Source organism: Bos javanicus, chromosome 6 (genome assembly GCF_032452875.1).
Source record: "Bos javanicus breed banteng chromosome 6, ARS-OSU_banteng_1.0, whole genome shotgun sequence".
NCBI classification, from domain to species: domain Eukaryota; kingdom Metazoa; phylum Chordata; class Mammalia; order Artiodactyla; family Bovidae; genus Bos; species Bos javanicus.
Window position 1 is genome coordinate 30,213,279 of NC_083873.1, and position 21,776 is coordinate 30,235,054.

General features: G+C 38.0%; 1 protein-coding gene and 1 non-coding gene across 13 annotated transcripts in view; one reads left to right on the top strand and one right to left on the bottom strand.

Annotated features, from left to right (window-relative positions):
- Positions 1-1,035: 1,035 nt before the first annotated feature.
- Positions 1,036-1,108, top strand: TRNAR-GCG (transfer RNA arginine (anticodon GCG)). The gene has a single exon. It is a non-coding gene; the product is annotated as a tRNA-Arg (tRNA).
- Positions 1,109-4,980: 3,872 nt separating this feature from the next.
- PDLIM5 (PDZ and LIM domain 5) overlaps positions 4,981-21,776 on the bottom strand; it is a 234,419-nt gene continuing 217,623 nt past the window's right edge. For all 12 annotated transcript variants that reach the window (XM_061419654.1, XM_061419659.1, XM_061419663.1 and 9 more), the window contains 4 exons: positions 17,526-17,706; positions 13,159-13,279; positions 10,616-10,731; positions 4,981-8,424 (listed from right to left, as the gene is read on the bottom strand). In XM_061419654.1, coding sequence (XP_061275638.1) covers positions 8,335-8,424; positions 10,616-10,731; positions 13,159-13,279; positions 17,526-17,706 — 508 coding nt within the window. In that variant the 3' untranslated portion in view covers positions 4,981-8,334. The remainder of the gene's footprint in view (positions 8,425-10,615; positions 10,732-13,158; positions 13,280-17,525; positions 17,707-21,776) is intronic.

Consider the following 21,776-nt stretch of genomic DNA (forward strand, 5'->3'; position numbering starts at 1 on the left):
TTAGTAAGAGGAACTCTAAAGGAATGTGGATGAAATAATAAATTTTCTCCCTAATCTTTAAAAATGTCTTAGTCTATGTTGTTAGAGAATCATTTCTGAGTTTTCTTTTTCTCATCTCTAATATGCAAGTTAAAAATACTTGATTCTCAGTTTCCCCAATTATTAGAAACTTCGAGAGTATGTGCACCCTCATGTAAGGGATAATATACCATACAAGTTACAATGACTATACAAATAAATAGAAGTTATTATTATAGATCCACTGGGCTTGACCTTTCATGGTTTATTGTGAAGAGGAAAATATTAATTTCTTTGCTTTCTATTACTAATATGAAAACAATCAACCTTTTCTGTTAATATTTGATAGGGGTTTAGGTTTATACAGGAAAACTTCTATTAACTGAAATTCTAATGAACACAAACCTTAAATTAAGAATGTTTTACTTGTTTAAACCACAGGCAAGTATTAGTATAATAAAATAAATTCATTAAAAAACTTTTGGTTATATCTTAGGATATGCATGCTCAGATGCTCAGTGTCCAACTCTGGTGTGCCAACTAAATCTCTGAAATATTCAGAGCTGTTCAGTTGCACTGCATACTTAGATGGCAGCTCTTGAAAAAAAAAAGTCAGTGCCAATATGTTTACTTTGCAAACTGATGGTATAGTAATTATCAGAGGATTTTGACAATAAAGAAGTTAGAATATCTTGTTCTACTTTCTGATTCATCGAGAATAGGCATTCGATGAATAGGATAATGGAAGTTTCAACCATTTTTCCTTTTTGCAATTCTTTTTCTTGGGGATGGTCTTGATCCCTGCCTCCTGTACAATGACATGAACCTCTGTCCATAGTTCTTCAGGCACTCTATCAGATCTCATCCCTTGAATCTATTTGTCACTTCCACTGTATAATCATAAGGGATTTGATTAGATCATACCTGAATGGTCTAGTGGTTTTTCCTACTTTCTTCAATTTAAGTCTGAATTTGGCAATAAGGAGTTGATGATGTGGGCCACAGCCTGCTCCTGCTTCCCTGGTGGCTCAGAGGTTAAAGTGTCTGCCTGCGATGTAGGAGACCCAGGTTCGAATCCTGGGTCAGGAAGATCCCCTGGAGAAGGAAATGGCAACCCACTCCAGTATTCTTGCCTGGAGAATCCCACGGACGGAGGAGCCTGGTAGGCTACAGTCCACGGGATTGCAAAGAGTCGGACACAACTGAGCAACTTCACTTTACTTCATATATGCCAATTATCAGTTTATTGATTTTTAGTTCCAAATTTACCCTTCAGTACTTGCTCCATGATAGCGCATGGACTCTTCAAACATTTCTCCTTTCCAGTGAGCATGGCATGAAGCTTTGTCAGCTAAGGAAACTGAAGGAATACTGCAGAAGTCAGGGGGCTTCTTTTCTGGTTTCAGGAGCTGCATTTTGGTTTGTCTTACTCCAGCTGCAGGGTCCGCTCATGGTTAGTGTGTGGAGGGACATCTGCTGGACTCTGCCCAGCTGTGCATCCACAGCACCCTCAGTGATCTCCCTGGCCAGACCCTAGTGATCACCTTGCCACAGCCCCCTCCATGTATTTCAGGCCTTGCACCCACAGCAGGACTCAAACACCCTTTTACACTGCCCTACCAGTCTTGCCTTCTGTATTCAGAGGGTTGATTCCTAGTTCTGGGCAACTGATGACCAGCTCTGGCCCAGAGAACTTCTCTGCTATTGTGGGCTGCAGCCGCACTTTCTTCAACAAGGTGTGACTTCCAGCCATGGAACGGGGGCCTTCTTTTAACGTTTTCCTTCCTTGGGGCCTCTCTCTCAGTCCTAGGTTACCCTTTAGAGTTCTCTTTATATTTTCAATTATTTTCCTTTCATACCTTAATAATTCCTTGCATTAAACTTCTCCAAAGTTACTGTGTAGTATTTGTCTCCTGAAGGGACCCAGTCTGATCCACCAGAAGTAATCAAATATATTCCTCCCTCCAAATCTAATTTATACTCTGAACATCTATATTATGTTGATACATTGTTAAAGATCATCTACGACTCTCTGATTCGGGCATAAGAAAACTATAATAGATTCACATTGTTGATTTGTATCTTTTCAGGCATAAGTATTGGGTTCACTTCAGTGCCTCTCATCTTTTTCATTAAGTTCATTTTTATTTGAAGTATTTATAATAGTACTGGAAAAATTATCGAACAGTAGCACAGTAATTTAACAGAGCAGAATAAATGGCAAGTTTCAGTTGATAAAGCCAGAATTAATTTAACTTATATTTCAAATTTCATACTTGAAAAAACACCATGGATTCTTCTGCTTTTCATTTCAAAACACAAAAATTAATATTGGTAGAAAAAGTCATTGGAATTACTTTCCTACTTACCAAGGGAACAATTCGATATATCAGTGATACACTAGGGGGAAAAAAGTCAAGACACCTCTAAAGATTACTACAGTCTACTAAAATACCTTAAACAAACAATGCTATTTTTGAGCAAGTGTGTCTACGCAACTACAGCACCAGTTGTATCCTTTACAAGCAAAAGAAACAAAAAAAAAAGAGAGAGAGAAAAATAAAACCAAACTTAAGTATATTGGAACTAGAGCACAAATGTGACAATTTAGAACACAAAGATGAAAACCTAATTTGGAACCCAGTTATTAAACAGAAAACTTTGTCCTTTGAAACATGGATGCATTAGAGAACATGTCAGTCAATTCATGGAGCTGGCACAGAAGTCATTTTCCTTGGGAGCTGAAGAGAAATTGACAAATTATACTCTGGGAATTCTCAACTGTGTTATTTTTCTCCCTGAGGTCGGTGATCTGTGCTTTTCTCACATGGAAATGTTTTCTTCTTTTACATTAAGCAAACGTTCCGAGCTTTATTATACATGATTAACAGTTACAGACACAGGAAAAAAATTCCTTCTTGGCAAACCTTCATTTAATAAGGGCCGCCCCAGTGTTTTGCCACTAGTGCCAATCACTAAACACACCTTACTTTCCCCCAACTTTGCGTTTAAGGTGTGGAAGCCAATCTTTCTTATTAATCATTGATACAATCTTGCCACCTACTCAGTCAGCTTCTAAATCACGGACTAAGAAGTTCAGTGATACACTACTACAGACAAATAGTTGACTCTAAATTCTGTTCTTCATAAAATGAGCAGCCAAGCCAATCAGACACTCGCCACATTAAAAACACTGTCCATATCTCCTTAGAATGATTAACATACACTACTTTTGACTTTGGGAGGGAAAGGTGCTCTTTCACAAACTTTTGGATTTGGTGCTTCCTGAGTTAAATGCTCTCATTCATAAACACAACACAAACTGTATCAGTCTTGGGATTTCTGTGGGGTAGCCCTGTGTCCTGGTCCCTTTCCTCTTTAAAATTTTAAATGCTGCAAAGGAACCATTTTCCTTTTGAGGCTCCCACACCGGGGATGAAACCTCCTCTGCAGAATTTTGGCACCTTATTAATTAGTGGTTATGAGTGGGAGCTGCTCTCTCTCAGCAACTCCTATTCTGCCATCAGTCAAGTGTGATTCTGTAATAAATTCCCATGAAGCAAACTATTTCTGGTAATTCTCCCTAATTAACACCAGGCCCACTAATAATACATCAGGTCCTATGTGTTTCTGATATAACCAAGATCTTGTCTGAGAGGACTCAAAAAGGGAAACCGCCAACCTAAATTAAGCTTTTCTGGCAAAAAAGGATTTTATATGTAGTTCTGTAAGAAAACCTTTGATAATCTTATATGGGGGACATTTTGAGCAGAAAACACGGAACGACAGGGAGGCTTGTTCTGATTTGAGCACTGAATGGGGATTTATTGTGAACACACTGTTGAGTCTTAAGCCTATAAATCTTGTACTGGATTACTGTTTCTTAACGAAGGAATGACAGATCTCTTATTTTGTCGGTGTATTTTAATGTGCAATGACGTGATTGATAGAAACCAAACAGCAGCTATTAAAATGTCACATGCAGACTTGATGCCCTTATAAGTTTGGCTTCTGCAGTTTAATATACTGTGAGCAAATAGACTTGAATTTGTCTTTTATTTCCAATATACAGCCTGCAATAGAAACATTCCTCTCAACTTTATACAGTTGGAAAAAAATCTTAAAGCAATAAACAAACAAGGAATAGGTAAGCCGACCTAGTTACAGAAAAGTTAGTTAATGAGATCAGGATGAGTTAAGAATGAAGTAATGTACCCTGGCCAATGAAAGACATGAAAATGCAGATGACTGATGTTGTTTGAATATATGACACAGTATAATGTTTGATATGACAGGTTATTCCAATAAATTACCTCAACAATAAATTTAAAACTTTTAAAAATGACTTGGCTGTGTCGGGTCCTCGTTGCGGCGTGTGGGATCTCTGTTGCGTTATGTGCCATCCTTTGTTGCGGGGCGTGGACTCTCTAGTTGTGGCACGCGGACTACAGAGTGTGTGGGCCTCAGCAGTTGTGGCACGGGGACCTACTTGTGTCACACGGGCTCTGGTGGTTGCAGCATGTGGGCTCTCCAGTTGTGGCACATGGACTCCAAAGTGTGCGGGCTCAGTTGTTGTTTGCAGGCTTAGTTGCTCGGCTTGTGGGATTTTAGTTCCCCAACCAGGGAGTAAACCCGTGTCTCCTGCATTACAAGGCGAGTTCTTAACCACTGGACCACCAAGGAAGTCCCAACAGTAAGTATTTTTTAAAAGAAAGACAACAGAGCTTACTTATCTATTCATACCATTTATTGTGTACATGCTACATGCAAAGCATAAATATGGATTAAAATAAAATAATTGTGACAATATTTTCAAATATATTATGTTTCTGGGACATTCTGATAGGCAAACACCATAAAGGAGGGATTCTCCTGAGAATCAGCCTATCCCATGAACATTATTTTTTCCCTTGATGACTTAATAGAAACCTCTTGTCCCCCAAAAAGAAAAACCAAGAGAACTTGTTTGTATCACTGCAGCCATTTATTTATTATGTGCACATTAAGGTTTATATACTGATTATATTTCTCATGTGGTTTTTAATTAGAAAATGTATCCAAAAGCAAAATAGCATGGACATATACAAACTGAAAAATGCACAGAAACAGAAGGTAGAGACTAATGCATACGGTAAATGATATATTGAGAATCCAAACCCATAACCTTAAAACATCTGGGGGTTGAAGGAGGACAAACTGAAGACACATCAAATTGTGTAAAATCAGTGTGTTTTCCCTTCCCTTATGTCTGAAAAGCCTCTCCTTTCATTAGCAATAACTAAACCCCAAATATCACCAAAATGTTAACATAACTCTAGATTCACACTTGAACAGGGAAGAGTATTTTCTATAGTAGCAGTCCTTGAAAACGGTACCACGGATACTGTTTTTGTTATAATCATTTTTAAACATAATGCTGTTTTGAAGATTTAAACTCTAATTTCTGCTTGTCTTTTGCACAGTGACGAATGATCAGGTTTTAATTTTAGTTGCTAACTATAACATGAATCAATAGGAAATACGAATGCGACAAGCACATGTAGAGGGCATTATTTTTAGACAGCTACTTCAGTGAGCAACATTTTGTCCTTGTAGACATGCTGTACATTTAGAAACTGGGGAACCAAGTAGGGGATGTTTTAGAATCATATACTGTGATTTTAATCTGTATTATTCTAAGCATAACATTCCAAAATATACATTGAGAGAGATTAAAAGTAATGCTCTACAATAAGGAGGTAACAATTCAAAAATGCTACTGACATGGAATATTTATAATCAGAAAAATAAATATTCTGGGAGCTCACCAGAAGAATAAAGTGCTCTGCCAGTTATTAAAAGATTAATGCTGGTGTATTAAATATGGCATTCCCCACTATAAAATACAGAGATTCTTCTGGGTTATAGTCAGTACTTATTTCACAGGATTAACTGTTTTAAAAATAGACAGAAGAAGGCTTTGCCATAGAAGCAGAGGACAAAAGACAGGACAAAGCCATAGACAAAATGATGTTAGGAAGTGACATTATTCTTTTAGGGATAAAATTTAGAGAAATGCAACATTATGCTCCATGAATAATATGCAGAAAGCAAAGTGTAATTAAAAACAAAATCCTTAATATAACTTTATAAGGAATCCAGATCAAATAAAATTCTTTGAACAAAATACCCAAATGCCATTCCAATGCCGCTGACTTATCAAATACTCTCTGGGCATATAATCTGTAAAGTGAAGTCGCTCAGTCATGTCCGACTCTTAGCGACCTCATGGGCTGTAGCCTGCCAGGCCCCTTTGTCCATGAGGTTTTCCAGGGAAGAATACAGGAGTGGGTTGCCATTTCCTTCTCCAGGGGATCTTCTGGATCTGAGTCTAGGGATGCGAGTCTCCTGCACTGCAGGCAGACTCTTTACTATGTAGAAGCAAAACTAAAAAACAACAAAAAAATCTCTACACACTAAAACAAAACCATCACCTTATTTTATGTCATGTAAAGCCAAGGACTGACATTAAGATACGTGACAATGCAGCGTGTCTTCTATGGGTGATTTCAGCAGCAATTGGAAATATGGCACGATTCAGTTCCAGCTTTTAAAACACAACAGAAAAAGCTCCCTGCGTCCCTACAAGATGCAGGGGAAGGGGAGAGTTCTGGGTTGCCGTTGGTGAAGCATTCAGTTTGCTACTCTGTGTCACACTTCTCATTCTTTTTATTCCCAGTTAATTACTATCTGCATATAATGTAAGTCTGCTAGACCATGAATTGGCAGCTTTCAGGACAGATACCTTGAACAGTTCTTAGGGAAGTTAAACAAATATTGTAGCCTAACACCCTGCTCTCTAACAAACACGCACACAATGGAAGTGAAGTCTCAAGTGATGGATGAGTCGGGCAGGGGGTGGGGCTCAGTCTCAACTATAAAAGCACCCTTCCCCAAACAAATCCAAGTGATAACTTAGTGTGATCATGGGCTTTTGTCCATTCTGGAAACAAACAAAAAAACTATCAAATGCCATAACCTCTTTTCTCACTGGGCAAATATCAACAGGATTCACGATCTTACCACAATTATTTCTGTCTTCACATGGTATCTACATAATTTTTTTCCCTAAAATGAAGAAAACAAAGAACAGGCTGGTCTGAGTAATTAATCATGTTCCTTTCTATACTATCAAACCTCTGTGAACAAAAGCTTCCCAAACTTCATGATTACTTTTAGAAATGGTTCATTTATTATTGAGAAAGAACTACCAAAAGAAAAAAAAATATCTAAATTTTTATCATATTCCCAAACCAATATTTTTCTAATGTAGAACTGAACAACAACAAAAAAATTATTCTGCAAAGAGAACTTTCAAACCTTTATCAGTCAATAGTATAAAGCGAACTGATCAAATTGACTCACTGTCTAAAAAGGGGGAATTTTAAAAAATTTCTGATCCAATCTTGTGATTCACCATCGCTCCCAACCACATTCTTTTCTATTTATTCTCTTTAAAGAAAGGGACAACTTTCAGAGTTCAAAGTTATTCAACAAGCTCTTTACCTCAGCATAAGGGAAGGGAAAAAAAAATAGTTTGACTGACATAGGTAGTGAAACATACACAATTAATAAAAAACGGTCATATTCTAATAAAAGGCAAAAAACTGAAATTTATAAGCTATGTGGTGGCTTTTTTGGGGTGGAGGGAAACCAGACAAAAATATAACACCTCCTATTGGCAAGACATGTTTTGATCAAAATCTCATTGGCCTTTCCTATTGGAATGATGAACTGTAAAGACAAAAAAAGGTATACAGTTTAAAAAAACCTGACACCTACTAATGATAAACTTCTCTGTTTAAACTCCTATTTACTGTTTTAAAGATAAATGCTATTTTTTTTTAAGAAAAACACAATATTTCATTTAAGTGTAAGGCATTTCATTGTCTTTTTATAGATTTACTCAAAACTGCCTAACAAGGCAAGTTTAGTTATTTTAGCATAGAAGTTGAAGGTTTTTATTCTAAAATTTAATTCTTCACTAATTTATTCTAAGATGTATTTAATAGTCAACCAGGAAATTGATTTTTATAAAAGTTACTTTATGGGCAGAAAATACAGGGAAAAAAGTAATAATAAACACCAAACTGTTTCTTTACTTTATGAAGCCAAATATTTCCTCATAGACTTGGTTTTCAAAGCTTGGAATTTATCCCCTGAGGGCCACTATTATTTTTCAAAACTTCATATAAATATTAAATCTAAAATTTAATTGGTAATTTAAATTCTCCTCTTTCTCTTCAAATTTCTTCTCTTCCCCTGGACAGTTGACTTTTAAAAATTCACAGAATGAGCATGTTTCTTGCAAAGTGGCTTGTCCTTCTTAGAGAAAAAGGTCTGACCTTCCAAACTTTCACAACACACCTGAAAAAGAAGCATTATTTGAGAGAATGTCATTATCTTATCAAGTATGCCTAAAAAGGGGAAATGATTTTCTCCCAACGGATAGTATGACAAAACACTTCAGTTGGTTGTATCAGACCTTCTAACATTTCACGATTACTGTAACATTCCATGTCATCTTTCAGAAGCAATGAAGAATGACTTTTCTCTGGAATGCATTTTAGTTTATTTAAACTTATTGATCATTATTTTTCTTAATTGGGAATGAATATTTGGCCATAGTGAAACAATTAACACATAAAGTGGTCACGTTAAATGTAATTTCTATTCTCAAATTCTTATCAATGTTTTAAACCTGCCTCCTGTTGTAGAGACCTAAGGCATTAAGAAAAACAAACCCAAAAAATTCAACACAGGTGCTTTGACACACATTCCTAGGTCCCTAAATATACAGGCACAGAAAACCCGAGTGTGCTGTGCTTTGTCACTTCAATCATGTCTGATTCTTTGCAACCCCATGGACTGTAGCCCGCCAGGCCCATGGATTGTAGCCCGCCAGGCTCCTCTTCCATGGGGTTTCTTCAGGCAAGAATACTGGAGTGGGTTTCCATTTCCTTCTCCAGGGCACTTTCCCAACCCAGAGATCGAACCCAGGTCTCCTGCATTGCAGGCAGATTCTTTACTGTCTGAGCCACCAGAGAATACCTGAGAGTTCTTTTTAATTCATTTCTCTGTCTCTTTTCTTGTTTGTTTCTTATTAAGCAAACTGTAGTCCACATCTGGCTGCATCCTGGATGTTATACTGTCAGTTAGCTATTCACATTTATGTCTTCTTATCTTTCCCACTGTCTTTGCTAATTTTAATGCTCCTGAGTGGGCTTCCCGGAGAAGGCAATGGCACCCCACTCCAGTTCTCTTGCCTGGAAAATCCCATGGACGGAGGAGCCTGGTAGGCTGCAGTCCATGGGGTCGCTAAGAGTTGGACACGACTGAGCGACTTCACTTTGACTTTTCACTTTCATGCATTGGAGAAGGAAATGGCAACCCACTCCAGTGTTCTTGCCTGGAGAATCCCAGGGGTGGGGGAGTCTGGTGGGCTGCCGTCTATGGGGTTGCACAGAGTCGGACACGACTGAAGTGACTTAGCAGTAGCAGAGTGGGTTTCCAGGTGGCTTGGTGGTAAAGAATCCGCCTGCTAATGCAGGAGATGCGAGTTTGGTCCCTGAATCTGAAATATCCCCTGGAGAAGGAAATGGCAACCCACTCCAGTATTTTTGCCTGGAAAATCCCATGGACAAAGGAGCCTGGCAGGTTACAGTCCATGGGGTTGCAAAGAGTCAGACATGACTGAGCAACTAAAAACAACAACAACAATGCTCCTGAGCAGATCTGCCAGAGGACAGGAGGAGGCAAATCTGCTAAAATTGCTGCTTTTTACAGATTTTATGACATCTAAGAGATGGATGAAGTAAACAAGACAGGGTTCAATATTAACGTTTAGGGAAATTATGTGACTTCAATTAACTAGTCATTTCCCCCTTCATACAATGTTATTAAAAACTATTAAAAATATTAAATATAATTTTAAAAAATCAACCATCTGAATAGAGTACCTTTATTAAATATTTACTTCTAAATTTAAAAAATACATATCTGAGGTTAAAGTTAACTCTGAATCAATCTTCCCATCAATAAAAATAAAACCAAAAATACTATAATATGAAATGAGACAGGTAAATATATTACTACAAGTTTATTTTAGTCTCAAAAAGAAAAGAATATTCATAGACTATTGCTAAGGAAGGAGATGGATCAACATATAGTTTACTTCCAGTATTGAGTCAATAACAGATATTTATAAAAGTTTACTTCTATTTTAAGAACTACCTGTTTTCATAAATTACTAAAGACACTCCAATAAAACATAGTTTAAAAAACGTAACAGAATCTTACTGTTTTTAAGAAATTCATATCTTCTCCTTATAAACAAAAATGTATTAAGACTGTTTCTCTAAAGGCGTAAGCATCTTATTCTGTGCCAAACAATTTTGAAAAGTACAAAAAATTTTAATGAACTTGACTTTCCAAACCACTGTAAAACATTTCTAGGTTTGAGGGACTGATAGATATAAAAACCGTTATTTCCATTTAGTGCTCAGGCTAGAACTGGCCATACTGTGCTCCTCTGAATGGGAAACAGGAGTTTACTTACTGAGCATACAAAACAAGTGTCGTGCCAGGTATAGCCCAGAGCTTCCAGGAACATGTCGCCAGCTTCTATGGGAAATTCACATCCACGGCATATAGTACCAAAGAGGGCATAATAATCTGTATTGGGGCAGGGGTGGGGCAGAGGTAATTGAAACATGACAAAGATGTAGAATGAGAGCTTTCAGAGAACAGCAACAAAATGAGAATTAAATGAGATGATAAAGATACACTTACTAGTAACAGAAAAATTTTCAGATGGCATAACACCTGACCTAAGCATTAGGTGTAGTTTATTTCAGTTTACCCTTGGAAAACGTTATATATACAACTTAACATTCTTTATTATGTTTTTCCATATGTTACTTCTCAGTTCTGTTCAACTTATTTAAGGCCCAAATGTATATGAACATCACTGTTCTCTGATAAGTTATCAATAGACATGATTGTTTCAATAAAAGAGAACGTCCAATAACTAGAAACAATAAGACTACTGAACATAAATCATGAAAAACGTATGAAAAAACCTTGTTTTCCGCAACCCCGCTATTAGCAAATTTCACAGCACATCTACTTGGTAAGGAAGAGAAAAAAGTCACAGGAAACCTTCTTGAATAAATGCTGTGACTGAGTTTCTAGCTGAACTGTATCACAACAATATTAGCCACTTTTTCTTCTGCTATCTTTTCCTTCCCATTTTACGACTTCATGCTAAAAATCCTTATCCAGAGAACACCTCTTACTTGACAGGGAGTTATAAAGTATTAATGTCTTCCTTCTGAAGAAAGCCGTTTTGACAAGATGTTTATCATGACTAAAGTAGAACTTATTGGCAATTTTCTTTTATGCAGCTACTCTTACTATGTGTTTTCACTCATGGTTCACTCTTTGACACTTCTAATCCCATCTGGGCTAGAGGAGAAAGTAGGCTGCCATCTGCACCCTTCTCAGCAATCCTCAATACTCCTTGGTGCCATCTGCTCTGCACACACCCACAGAGTCCTACTGTGTGCTGGGTGCTGGTCTAGGCACTGGTTAGAGGCACAATGGTGGCGAAGATAGATGCGGCTGTTCTTCACATGGGGATTATATTCTCACTGGGATCAGGATGCCATCATTCATTATGTTTTAAAAATAAATGATAGCAAACAACTTCAGATTGTGATAGGAGTGATGCAATAGAGAATAACTGGGGGAGGTGTTTAACACTATATTACAGAGGGGTTAGGAAAGACCTCCACGAGGAGGTAATACTTGAGCTGAGACTTGAAAATAAAAGAGGGGGAGGAACCATTTCAGAAAACCTGGGAAAGAAAATTCCAGTCAAAAGAGACAAGTACAAAAGCCTTGAGGCAGGAAGGATCTCAGTAGGTTCAGAAACAACACAGGGGCCAGGTATGGCTAAGAATCCAGTGACATTCTCTAGAACCCAAACAATCAGGTGGAGGAGACGGGGTTGGCAAAGCCGGCCTCAGGCGGGAATACAGTTTTCCCTCTAGTGGAAGCCATGAGGTATCAACCACAATCCGATCCACATTCAAAAAAATATTACTACAGCTATCTGAGGGTTGGGGGAAAGAAGATAAACCATTTTAGCTGGCAATTATAATGCCCAGGCAAAGGGTAAGAGAGAACTGGATTTAGTGGGGACAGTTGAGGTGAGAGAAATGAGTCAATTCAATATCCACTGGGGATAGAACTGTTAGAATTTATTAATTAGATTGGGCAAAGAAGGGTCAAGTCGTGGTCAACAGCCTCAAATTAGAAGCTCACTGCTTCTTTAACTTGAGTATTGTGGAATATTCCCTTCATCCAGTACCACCCTTTGAACTGCAAGGTAGAACAACAATAAAACCCCATGGGGGAATGCAGTGGTACTAAGTAAGGGAAAATATTTTATTTTTTTGAAAGATGTACGTGTTATAGTAATATCTAAGTAAGAATAACATTAATAAATAAGTGCTATGAAAGCTCACTTACAGCCTTTGGGAAGGAAAAGGAAGTGTTTAGAGTTTAGGTAATAGCACAAATGCAGTAGATTGGCATTAATATTTAGAGCTTGTTTTCTTAAAAATAATCTCACCAAGGGAGCAAACCATGATTACCTTCCCATTCAGTAAAATTAACAAAGGATTCCAATTTGCTCTCAAGGCAGTTGCCTTCAAGAGCGTATCAATATCCTATTCAAAAGCTGGACACTTCTCATGTTTATAATCACTCAAAATTCACTAGTGGAGTGTAGAAGAAGGCTTTAAGCTATACAATTTCATATGATTTATATCCATAACTTATAGGAGGTTCAAGAAAAATAGTCTAAGTAACTGCCTACACATGCACTTTTCTTAATGAAATTGGTAATATCTGATTTTGACAAGGTCTATAAAAATTTTATACACTTTTTGCTATATATTTACAGTAACATCAAGTGCTCCTCAAACCTTTAGTAAAACTATATTATTTTGCTTAGCATTTCCTTTCAAATTGATAGCAATATAGGGGTTTTACCTTCACTTACAACTTAAGAAACTACGGGCTTAAAGATCTTACCAGTCTCACAGTAGGGCTCACCGTCCTCCAAGTGAAAAACATTATTACGAATAGGCTTTCCACAGGCCACACACACAAAACAGGAAACGTGCCAAGTTTGTTTCAAAGCATTGATGACTTCCTGTTACAGAGAGGTAATCGGATGTAAAGAAAGATGGTACGTATTTTACCAGCTGTACCAAAACAGTCCTTTTAAATTGACCCCAAAGTAGAACTGGAGATATTTAAGGACAGACTCAAAGATCATCTAAACTGATGCACTATATAAAATATACATTTTTCACAACTACACATCAATAAACTTAAAGAATGACTAGTGTTATTTAAACATATAAATGTGGTGAATAAAAGCAAGTCTTTCATAAGCGTTTGCTACACTACGTTTGCTGCTGCTGCTGCTAAGTCGCTTCAATCACGTCCAACTCTGTATGACCCCATAGACGGCAGCCCACCAGACTCCCCCGTCCCTGGGATTCTCCAGGCAAGAACACTGGAGTGGGTTGCCATTTCCTTCTCCAATGCAGGAAAGTGAAAAGTGAAAGTGAAGTCGCTCAGTCGTGTCCGACCCTCAGCGACCGCACAGACTGCAGCCTACCAGGATCCTCTGTCTATGGGATTTTCCAGGCAAGAGTACTGGAGTGGGGTGCCATTGCTTTCTCCGTGCTACACTACTGCTTTCCCTCAAAGGGTGTCAGGAAACGTTAACTTGTAATGGTTTCACAATATTATCTTGAAAATGTCATGAAGGAAGGGCAAAACATTTAAAAACTAAAACACACCTATACATTGTCCCATGTTGGAAGCAACAACTTAATCAACTTAATCCAATCATGTTTAACATGCTTAGGATTTTGAAAATCAGCTATGACTATACTAAGCACATATTGAAATGAGTGTCTAAAATTTGAACCATAGAGCATGGATTCTAGTGAACAGCCCTATGGTTATATATACCAAATATCAAAGACTTGGACCAGATTTTAATTAGTAAAAGAAAGTTTGAGAATTTTGCTTTGCAAAGAATCATTTCTTTGAATTGAGAGAAAGAGATGGAGCTATTAGAAATCATTTTTGAAGAGTAGTTAGTAATACAGGAACTTACTCTTTCCATAATAATTATCACAAAAATGGGATGCTATAAGTAAAGTATGGTTACAGTTCTGTAAATGAATTACTTATCAGGAGCAAACTGGAAGAAAACACATCCTACAGGTTAAGAGGATCTATCTGGGACTGATAAATACATAGGTCATTTTAATTTTATTCTTTACATTTTTGTATTTTTTAATTGCTGTGGTGTGAAACATTTTCTAATAAAAAACTCAAAATAAAATGATACCGCAAAGTCATTAGCCATAGAAAATGCCCCAGTTCACTACAGAAGAACAACGGGAAAAAACAGCAGTTATCTAGACCCAAAGAGATCACAATGAGCATGGACAACAAGTGAAACATTCAACCAAATAATAACCAAGGCTTCTAGCATCTACTCAACTTTATATTCTGAGACAGATTACTATCCCATCTTTAACAGGTCCAGTTCAGTTCAGTCCCTCAGTTGTGTGCGACTCTTTGCAACCCATGGACTGCAGCATGCCAGGCTTCCCTGTCCATCACCAACTCCTGGAACTTGCTCAAACTCATGTCCATCAAGTCAGTGATGCCATCCAACCATCTCATCCTCTGTCATCCCCTTCTCCTCCTGCCTTCAGTCTTTCCCAGCATCAGGGTCTTCTCTAAGGAGTCAGTTTTTCGCATTGGGTGGCCAAAGTATTAGAGTTTCAGCTTCAACATCAGTCCTTCCAATGAATATTCAGGACTGATTTCCTTTCACATTGACTGATTTCATCTCCTTGCAGTCCATGGGACTCTCAAGATTCTTCTCCAACACCACAGTTCAAAAGCATCAATTCTTAGGTGCTCAGCTTTCTTTATAGTCCAACTCTCACATTCATACATGACCACTGGAAAAACTACAGCCTTGACTAGACAGACCTTTGTTGACAAAGTAATGTCTCTGCTTTTTAATAAGCTGTCTAGGTTGGTCATAACTTTCCTTCCAAGGAGTAAGCGTCTTTTAATTTCATGGCTGCAGTCACCATCTGCAGTGATTTTGGAGCCCAGAAAAATAAAGTCAGCTACTGTTTCCCCATCTATTTTCCATGAAGTGATGGGACGAGATGCCATGATCTTAGTTTTCTGAATGTTGAGCTTTAACCCAACTTTTTCACTCTCCTTTTTCACTTTCATCAAGAGGCTCTTTAGTTCTTCTTTGCTTTCTGCCATAAGGGTGGTGTCGTCTGCATATATAAGGTTATTGATTATTTCTCCCGGCAATCTTGATTCCAGCTTGTGCTTCCTTTAGCCCAGCGTTTCTCATGATGTACTCTGCATATAAGTTCAATAAGCAGGGTGACAATATACAGCCTTGATGTACTCCTTTTCCTATTTGGAACCAGTCTGTTGTTCCATGTCCAGTTCTAACTGTTGCTTTCTGACCTGCATAAAGGTGTCTCAAGAGGCAGACCATAACGTAAGATTATCAAACAACTAAAACACAATCCAGAAAACGTGTCCCTTTAGTACAGTTCTGGTGCATGTCTAAAGCAACGAGCTGAAGATTTCATTTCTTAGAACCTCATTTGGTGCTAAAACTCTTACTTGATTTTGTTTTATTAATTATTCTAGAATCCATAGAACACTTTTATATACTAAAACAGTATTAATGTAGTCTACTTATTGTCATTTGAAAAGGAATAGCCTGAATTATCCTCCTGTTTTCCTCTCTACATATTGTACAAATTAATAATACAGAAATATTTCACATAGTATATTTATAATTTTAAAGTGTCTTGAAAGTTTTAGACTCATTTAAAGATGTATTCTAAAATTTGTTGCTGTTGTCCATTCGATAAGTTGTGTCCAACTCTTTGCAACACCATGAACTATAGCACACCAGGCTTCCCTATCCTTCACTATCTCCCGGAGTTTGCTCAAACTCATGTCTGTTGAGTCAGTGATGCCATCCAACCATCTCATCCTCTGCTGTCCTCTTCTCCTCTTGCCCTCAACCTTTCCCAGCATCAGGGTCTTTTCCAATGAGTCAATTCTTCACGTTAGGTGGCCAAAGTATTGGAGCTTCAGCTTCAGCATCAGTCCTTCCAATGAATACTCAGGGTTGATTTCCTTTAGGATTAACTGGTTTGATCTCCTTGCTGGCCAAGGAATTCTCAAGAGTCTTTCCAGCACCACAATTCAAAAGCATCAATTCTTTGGCACTCAGACTTCTTTGTGCTCCAACTCTCACATCTGTACATACTTGCCATAGCTTTGGCTATAGGGACCTTGGTCAGCAAAGTGTTTTTCTGCTTTTTAATTTGCTGCCTATGTTTGTCATAGCTTTTATTTCCAAGCAGCAAGCATCTTTCAATTTCATGACTACAGTCAGTATCCACAGTGATTTTCGAACCCAAGAAAATAAAATCTATTGCTGTTTCATACTCTCTTCTCTCAATGGGAATGAATTAGAGCTTCATTATTACACTGTCATATTGGGAATATTAGAACTCAGCAATGTAATTTCCAAATTTTGTATGAGTTGTATGTAGGTGTTTTGTATGAGTCCAGTCACCTTGGCTACTTCTACAGTAAAACTTCAACTGCTGGTCACCCATAGGAAATGCCTTACCCTTACTTCACAACTGCAAATTGGGTATTCCAGAATAGAAAATTCATTCATTCATCATTATTTACTATGTATCCGAATCCTAAATTACTACCTTTTTGTAAAAAAAAAAAAAAGGTGTGGTTTGTTTATTTTTCTATCACATGTATACCCTCATAAACCTGAGGTTATATTTTTAAACATTAAATGAATTCAAGAAAAATGTATCACTTATAAGCCTCATGTTTTATACATTTCACGAAATCTGTGTCCCGTGCTTGAACCCTGACAAATGGGGAAATGCTGCTCTTATAAAAGCGATGGAATTTAATTTAAAACAGTGAAGGTGTCAGTTCTGAGAACTCAGATGTGTGTGGTCCTGTGCGACCTCTTCATTCCTGAGCAAACAGGGTCCCGTTGAGGCAGCACACCCACAGTAAATTATTTTTTCCCCACAGTGGCTAGACTTTCACCAGACAACCCAGCACTCAGTAAGACAAAACCAAAGACAACTTAACCCCATGAGTCCAATATACTTCTACAGAGGTCTATTTAGTTTTGCTTTACAAAAATAAATAGTGATGAAAGCAGAGAGGGGATCAAGCAAGAAGAAAATAAAAAGTAAAAATGATGGAAGGGTTTCATACCAAAAAATTGTTCTGCTTTAAAACTCACTCAGAGTGAAAAGGTTTCCAATACTCACTCCAAGGATCTTCCTTTGGCATCGACCACATTCGGGAGCAAAGAATTTCTCATAGCAGAGCTCACAATACAGGGCTCCCTGTTCCTCTACAAATCCAATGTAGGCCATCGTATTTTTGCAGTGAGCACAGTTAAATTCTTCTGGGTGCCAAGATTTCCCCAATGCCACTAGGAATGGTCCCCTGCCAAAAGAAAAGAGATCAAGTTGGCTCTGGAATAAAAGTTTCTAGTTAGCCTGAATAGGAACTCTTATTTGCAATGTCCAAACAATTAAATACTTGCTCAATTCTCCTTCTCAAGGACTTAACACGTGGGTGCTGGCGATTTACACAGAACTCTCTGTGCACTGAAGTCAAAAGGACAGGCGAGAGGAATAAGCACTTAAGGAACTCCTTCAAGAAAGGCCCTGGTTTTCTGTCTTCAAGGGGTCTAGTAATTAGGTTTTTTGAGCTGCAATGACTGAGTGTGTCATGATAACAACTGATAATGAGAATATTAACTGTGACAGAAAAAGAAGTAACCAGGAAAACATATACGCGTTAGGCAGAAATGAGAGCTTGAGATTTCTACAAAATAAACAAAAATTTTAAAATCTCAATTTGTAATGTCAGTGTCTTAAAAACAGTAACATTACTGGGGAAAAAAACCATTCTAGTCAATTTCTCTTCCCCATACATTGTTTCATATACTTATTTCACAACTTTATTAAACATATCAAATCCTCACCCTCCAAAATGACTACAGAAATTATAAACTGGATATTAGAGGTGACTTAAAGCTACTTAGAAAGGTTTTATTTAATTCAAACATGACTGATTTTTAATGCACATTTGTATCAAGGTAAGAAAATGTTTGTAAAGAGATTTCTTTTCCATTAAATACTATACAGCCATGAACTGATAAGATGGGTTTCGTTTGCCTGACAAGAATCCATTATGAAGCTTTATCTAGCCATGAAGCCTGTGGAGATTAACTATTCTAGGTTCTGCAACACACTTTTCAGTAGCTACATCACACTAATTTTTATTTATAGAGTGGCTTTACCTCCAAGGCACTTTTACACTTATCTAATTTGTCCATGCAACATTCCTGTGAGACAGACCAGGACAGTTATTATGAACTCAGTTTAACAGATGGAGAAGCTGAGATATAGAATGTTCAAAGATAATGACATATATCATAAAATCATTGACTGAATGAAGGCCAGAGGCTGAACTTCCTGATTTCTATTACACTGCTCTAGTCAACTGATATTCTGCCTCTCATTATATTACCATCAATTATCATCACTGAGCGACCACAGGGTAACTAATTCTCAGTAAGCATTGGATATTCCACCTTTAGGCAGACAATTAATGGGAAAAGTCACAGCAATGAGCATCATTTTTTAGCCTTTGGCAATAACCTTTGTATTCAGTAACCATCTCCTGCTGGGAAATTCTTTGCAAATATATTGTTTTCTCCGAACCAGCACCTAATTCTGAGAATCAAGCAAGTTGAAAGGCTTTTGATGAATGATTAAAATGTGTTCTGCGGGGTGTAAGAAAGTAACTTTTACCCTGTGTGTGTGCTTAGTCGCCCAGTTGTGTCTGACTCTTTGTGACCTCACGGATTATAGCCAACCAGACCACTGTCATGGGATTCTTCAGGCAAGAATACTGGAGTGGACTGACATTCCCTTCTCCAGGGGATCTTCCTGACCCAGAGATCGAACGTGGGTCTCCTGCATAGCAGGTGGATTCTTTACCATCCAAGCCACCAGGGAAGCCCCATTTTTTACCCTACTTTTTGTTAGTGAAGGGAAGTTGCTCGGTCGTGTCCGACTCTTTGCGACCCTAACTCTTTGCGACCCCATGGACTGCAACCTTCTAGGCTCCTCAGTCCATGGAATTTTCCAGGCAAGAGTACTGGAGTGGGTTGCCACTTCCTTTTCCAGGGGATCTTCCCGACCCAGGGACTGAACCCAGGTCTCCGGCGTTGCAAGCAGACGCTTTACCATCTGAGCCTTGTTTTGTATTGCTATTATGATGCCATTTTGCATAAGCAGCTTTCACCATTTGAGAAAAGTAGTTTATTATTGTTATTATTTTTAAACTTTAGGGTATCATTTTTGTTACCACTAGTAAGGAATGCCTTTTGTTAATTAATTCTCACCAGAAAATAAAAGATCTATAGATCACTTACAATGTAACAATATGGCACTTTTGGTATGCTTTCCCTCTATTTTCAACTGGTTTATAAACAGTCCTACTTAACCCTTCATTCATTTTCTCAATATATATCTGGCAAGTAGTTTACCTTCAAAGATAAGCTTGAGTCACAAGCTCAAAGGACAAGCACAAAGCGACAGAGTTTTAGGAGTGCGCTGCACTTTTCACCAGGTGGGTATCTTCTTATGTTAGTCTGAAAAATCTGCCACGCTAAATTGACTATGACCATAACACGGCAGGAGAGGATGGTGGAACTTCAAGGTTTTATGCTACCATTTGTCTGGACATTAAAGCAGATTCAAACCTATTTACTATGTAGTATCTATCAGGCACGTCTTCAGCTCATCCAGAAGGGTGGATGGCCCCTTGAGGCCAGTATCCTTATTGTATCTTTATCCGATTCCTCAGTTTGCAAAATAAGTCAGTTCAATTTCGATTTCCACTTTCTGTTGAAGCGTAAGTATTAGTATGCACTTGAAAGAAAGTTTTCATCTTGAAACAAGCCTATCAGTGCTACCAATTATTTAACAAACTTCACCTGAGGGGGTAAGAAAAAAGACATTTGAGAACAGCTGATTGAGGAACATACAATCTCTTTTCTAGACTTTCTAAGATATGTACTGAGATCACCTCAGACCAGCAAACAACTCCATTCTGTGAATTTGAGCAGACTGGGCCACAAAAGAGTTTGAAATGCAGTACTTGGAGGCAATCTAAAACATGACAGAATGATCTCTGTTCGTTTCCAAGGCAAACCATTCAATATCACAGTAATCCAAGTCTATGTCCAAGTAACGCTGAAGAAGCTGAAGTTGAACTGTTCTATGAAGACCTACAAGACCTTTTAGAACTAACACCCAAAAAACATGTCCTTTTCATTATAGGGGACTGGAATGCAAAAGTAGGAAGTCAAGAAACACCTGGAGTAACAGGCAAATTTGGCCTTGGAGTATGGAATGAAGCAGGGCAAAGGCTAATAGAATTTTGCCAAGAAAACGCACTGGTCATAGCAAACACCCTCTTCCAACAACACAAGAGAAGACTCTACACATGGACATCACCAGACGGTCAATACTGAAATCAGACTGATTATATTCTTTGCAGCCAAAGATGGAGAAACTCTACACAGTCAGCAAAAACAAGACCAGGAGCTGACTGTGGCTCAGATCATGAGCTCCTTATTGCCAAATTCAGACTTAAAATGAAGAAAGTAGGGAAAACCACTGGGCCATTCAGGTATGACCTAAATCAAATCCTTTATGATTATACAGTGAAAGTGAGAAATAGATTTAAGGGACTAGATCTGATAGAGTGCTTGATGAACTATGGACTGAGGTTCGTGACACTGTACAGGAGACAGGGATCAAGACCATCCCCATGGAAAAGAAATGCAAAAAAGCAAAATGGCTGTCTGGGAAGGCCTTACAAATAGCTGTGAAAAGAAGAGAAGCAAAAAGCAAAGGAGAAAAGGAAAGATATAAGCATCTGAATGCAGAGTTCCAAAGAATAGCAAGAAGAGATAAGAAAGCCTTCCTCAGCGATCAATGCAAAGAAATAGAGGAAAACAACAGAATAGGAAAGACTAGGGATCTCTTCAAGAAAATTAGAGACACCAAGGGAACATTTCATGCAAAGATGGGCACAATAAAGGACAGAAATGGTATGGACCTAACAGAAGCAGAAGATATTAAGAAGAGGTGGCAAGAATACACAGAAGAACTGTACAAAAAAGATCTTCACGACCAAGATAATCACAATGGTATGAGCACTCATCTAGAGCCAGACATCCTGGAATGTGAAGTCAAGTGGGCCTTAGAAACCATCACTACGAACAAAGCTAGTGGAGGTGATGGAATTCCAGTTGAGCTATTTCAAATTCTGAAAGATGATGCTGTGAAAGTGCTGCACTCAATATGCCAGCAAATTTGGAAAACTCAGCAGTGGTCATGGTACTGGAAAAGGTCAGTTTTCATTCCAATCCCAAAGAAAGGCAATGCCAAAGAATGCTCAAACTACCACACAATTGCACTCATCTCACACGC